This window comes from Colobus angolensis, unplaced genomic scaffold, assembly GCF_000951035.1.
Source record: "Colobus angolensis palliatus isolate OR3802 unplaced genomic scaffold, Cang.pa_1.0 Scaffold24, whole genome shotgun sequence".
In the NCBI taxonomy this organism is placed as follows: Eukaryota; Metazoa; Chordata; class Mammalia; order Primates; family Cercopithecidae; genus Colobus; species Colobus angolensis.
This window is the reverse complement of record NW_012115599.1, coordinates 3706656-3710178: the sequence shown is the minus strand read 5'-3', so window position 1 is coordinate 3710178 and position 3523 is coordinate 3706656. Positions and strand designations below refer to the sequence as shown.

At 46.2% G+C, this 3523-nt stretch overlaps 1 protein-coding gene across 1 annotated transcript in view; it reads right to left on the bottom strand.

Annotated features, from left to right (window-relative positions):
• Window positions 1–1993: 1993 nt before the first annotated feature.
• Window positions 1994–3523, bottom strand: part of LOC105514248 (chromosome unknown open reading frame, human C2orf42) — a 47267-nt gene continuing 45737 nt past the window's right edge. Inside the window, exon 9 of the mRNA XM_011945512.1 lies at window positions 1994–2668. Coding sequence (XP_011800902.1) covers window positions 2460–2668 — 209 coding nt within the window. The 3' untranslated portion in view covers window positions 1994–2459. The remainder of the gene's footprint in view (window positions 2669–3523) is intronic.

The window sequence follows — 3523 nt, the reverse complement described above, 5'->3', positions numbered from 1 at the left end:
GGTAGAGAGGGTGTCAAGTTAGAAAAAAAGGAGGGACTCTGAACTCCATTCCTGATTGTGATGGGCTGTGATACTGTGCTGGAGTGGTACTACGGGGAAGATTTGACTGCTTGAGTAGAGTCCTCTTTGGGTGGATGATTTGCCACCCGTGTGTTTTGTGGCCCTGTGGTTCTTCTGAGTCTGTCAGGTATTACTAGACGAGGCATCTGCCTGTCACCCACAGGTGTGTTTTGTCAAAAATCTGTGAGTGATGTCCTCCAAATTCTCAGGTTGAAGGATTTCTCAGAATGGCCAACCATGGTCTTTCCTTGAGTGTTCCTGCTCTTCAGGCAAGCCTTTGTCTTATCTAGTTTTTGTTTTGTTTTGTTTTGTTTTTTAGACAGAGTCTCACTCTGTGGCCAGGGTGGAGTGCAGTAGCGCGATCTTGGCTCACTGCAACCTCTGCCTCCCAGGTTTAAGCGATTTTCCTGCCTCAGCCTCCCAAGTAGCTGGGATTACAGGCATGCGCCAACACGCCTAGCTAATTTTTGTATTTTTAGTAGAGATGGGGTTTCACCATGTTGGCCAGGATGGTCTCAATCTCTTGACCTCGTCATCTGCCCACCTCAACCTCCCAAAGTGCTGGGATTACAGGTGTGAGCCACCGTGCCCGGCATGCCTCATCTAGTTTTATCTTCTCCACACCTATCCAAACCCTTCCTCTCCTTTGAAGCCCAATTCAAATTCTAGGTCTCTGTGCACCTCCCTGGATTCTCAACAATTTCCCCCACTGTCTGACACACTTAGGAGCTGACACAAACCACCCCCCCTCAGTCATACAGGGTAGACAACACAATGTGGTTATTCCTTCTCTTTTAGGGGCATACCACCTCTCTTACCAAAAATGTCTCCTCCCCCTCTGTTAGGCCAATCAGTGCCTTTTTGTGGGGGTGGGAGAGGTTCTGCCTTTTGGATCAGAGAGTGGAGCAGTCAGTCCTGTTCCAGTGAGGAAGCCAACATTCAGGTACTTCAGGAGCCAGAATTCCTACCAGGAGGAGCTGCTCTGTGCTGAGATCAAATGAAGCCCCCGAGAGAGGCAGAAATGGGTCAGATGGACCTTAGCTCCACAGGTCCCGAGGCCCAGCCACATCAGCTCTAGCCCAGTATGGTTGTCTAGCTCGACTTTAGTGTCCACAAACCAGTCACAGAGCAGTTCACTAAGGAACAGGGCCATCTAAGTGTACCTAACTAGTATTTAAAGTTGTCAAGGGGTGGGGATGTGCAAATTAAGCAGCAAAAGATTATTATTCATGCCGATTTTGCCCAAGGTGGTTAACTGGCTTTCTGTCACTTGCAATTGAAAGTACCTGGTACAGCCGGGCGTAGTGGCTCACGCCTGTAATCCCAGCACTTTGGGAGGCTGAGGTGGGTGGATCACAAGGTCAGGAGTTCAAGACCAGCCCGGTCAACATAGTGAAACCCCATCTCTACTAAAAATACAAAAAAAAAAAAAAAAAAAATTAGCTGGGCATAGTGGCAGGTGCCTGTAGTGTCAGCTACTTGGGAGGCTGAGGCAGGAGAATCGCTTGAATCTGGGAAGTGGAGGTTGCAATGAGCCGAGATCACGCCACTGCACTCCAGCCTGGCTGCACTCCAGCCTGGTGACAGAGTGAGACCCCATCTCAAAAAACAAACAAAAACAAAGAAAGTACCTGGCACATAGTAGGCATGCAAGAAATGTTCATTCCCTTCTTTTCTCCTTAAAGATAGGCTTATACTTCTGAGTCTTTCAGTATCTCTATTCTGTGATCATTGAACTCAGAAACAGCAATTGAATTTTACTGTTTGGAGAACATATAAAGATACAAATATTAAGTGAACAAGCTATTACAAGCATTAGTTTGAAATAGCAATATTCCCTTGATACCTGGATCTCTTTTTCCTGTATCACTATCAGTTAAATCCCGCCCCCCAAAATTTATAATTTTATAAAAAGGTGACCATTATATAATTTGGAAAAACTAGTGACACTGTGCTTTGAGAACAGAATAAAGAGCATGGCTGGAACTCTGCCAAGATGGTCTTTAACATTCTGCCCTAGCCAGGGTATTAACTTTCCAACACTGTTGGTGTATGGCTGAGTGCTGCAAATTTCTCAGATAATTAGCAAAAGGTTGAAATAAACGCTAAAGATGAGTCCATAAGAAGGAAAATAAGCTGGTTTTCTTTCTGTTCCTTTTAAAACTCTAGCCAGAAATACTGCCCAATGCATAATGAAGACTGTACACAGCAGCACCAACAAGGCTATTTACAAGAGATTTTCTTCAGCAGAATCCACTTGAAAGCACTGAGAATTTGCATCTTAGCTAAGAGCAGTTCACTAAGGAACAGGGCCATCTAAGTGCATAACTAGTATTTAAAGTTGTCAAGGTGTGGGGATGTGCAAATTAAGCAGCAAAAGATTATTCTCTTGTTTTGCCTTAGGGGAAAGTGATAGTGGTCAGAGGGGCCAGTTCTAAGGGCTGGTCCAAGGCAGGCCGGTGGTCTTGGTACTCTGCCACATGCCCATTCCGGTGGTGGCCATACTCAAACTTGATCCGCAGCTCGCCAATCTTAGACTGGGGAAGGATATCTGGAATCCACTCGATGATGAAAGGTGTTGGCTCCTTTTGATCTGGGGAAGTGTTGCCTAAAGAGTACAAAGGAGTATTAGTACACTTTAATAGGTGTTCCTAATTGCAAGAAAAAGTGTCTGGAATTGGAGCAGTCTGTTCAGCTTTCATAATCAGAAGGTGGAATGAGGTTTATAAAATCAGTGGTGACTGGGATATCAGATTTATTGATCATCATGAAGTTTTTGTTTTTGTTTTGTTTTTTTGAGACGGAGTCTCATTCTGTCGCCCAGGCTGGAGTGCAGTGGCGCGATCTTGGCTCACTGTAACCTTTGCCTCCAGGTTCAAGCAATTCTCCTCCCTCAGCCTCCTGAGTAGCTGGGATTACAGGCGTGTGCCACCACACCTGGCTAATTTTTTGTATTTTTAGTAGAGATGGGGTTTCACCGTGTTAGCCAGGGTGGTCTCAATCTCCTGATCTTGTGACCCGCCCATCTCAGACTCCCAAGTGCTGGGATTACAGGCGTGAGTCACCACACCCAGCCATCATTAAGTTAAAACTATATATTTAGGCCAGGCATGGTAGCTGACACCTGTAATCCCAACAGTGTTGGAGGGCAAGGCAGGAGGACAGCTTGAGGCCAGGAGTTTAAGACCAGCCTATGCAACAAAGTGAGACCCTGTCTCTACAAAAAAATTAGCCAAGTGTGGTGAAATGTGCCAGTAGTCCCAACTACTTGGGAGACTGAGGTGGGAGGATTGCTTGAGCCCAGTAGTTCAATGCCAGCCTGGGCAATACAGTGAGACCCTATCTCAAAAAAACAAAGTAATATAAGAAAACAAGGCCGGGCGCGGTGGCTCAAGCCTGTAATCCCAGCACTTTGGGAGGCCGAGACGGGCGGATCACGAGGTCAGCAGATCGAGACCATCCT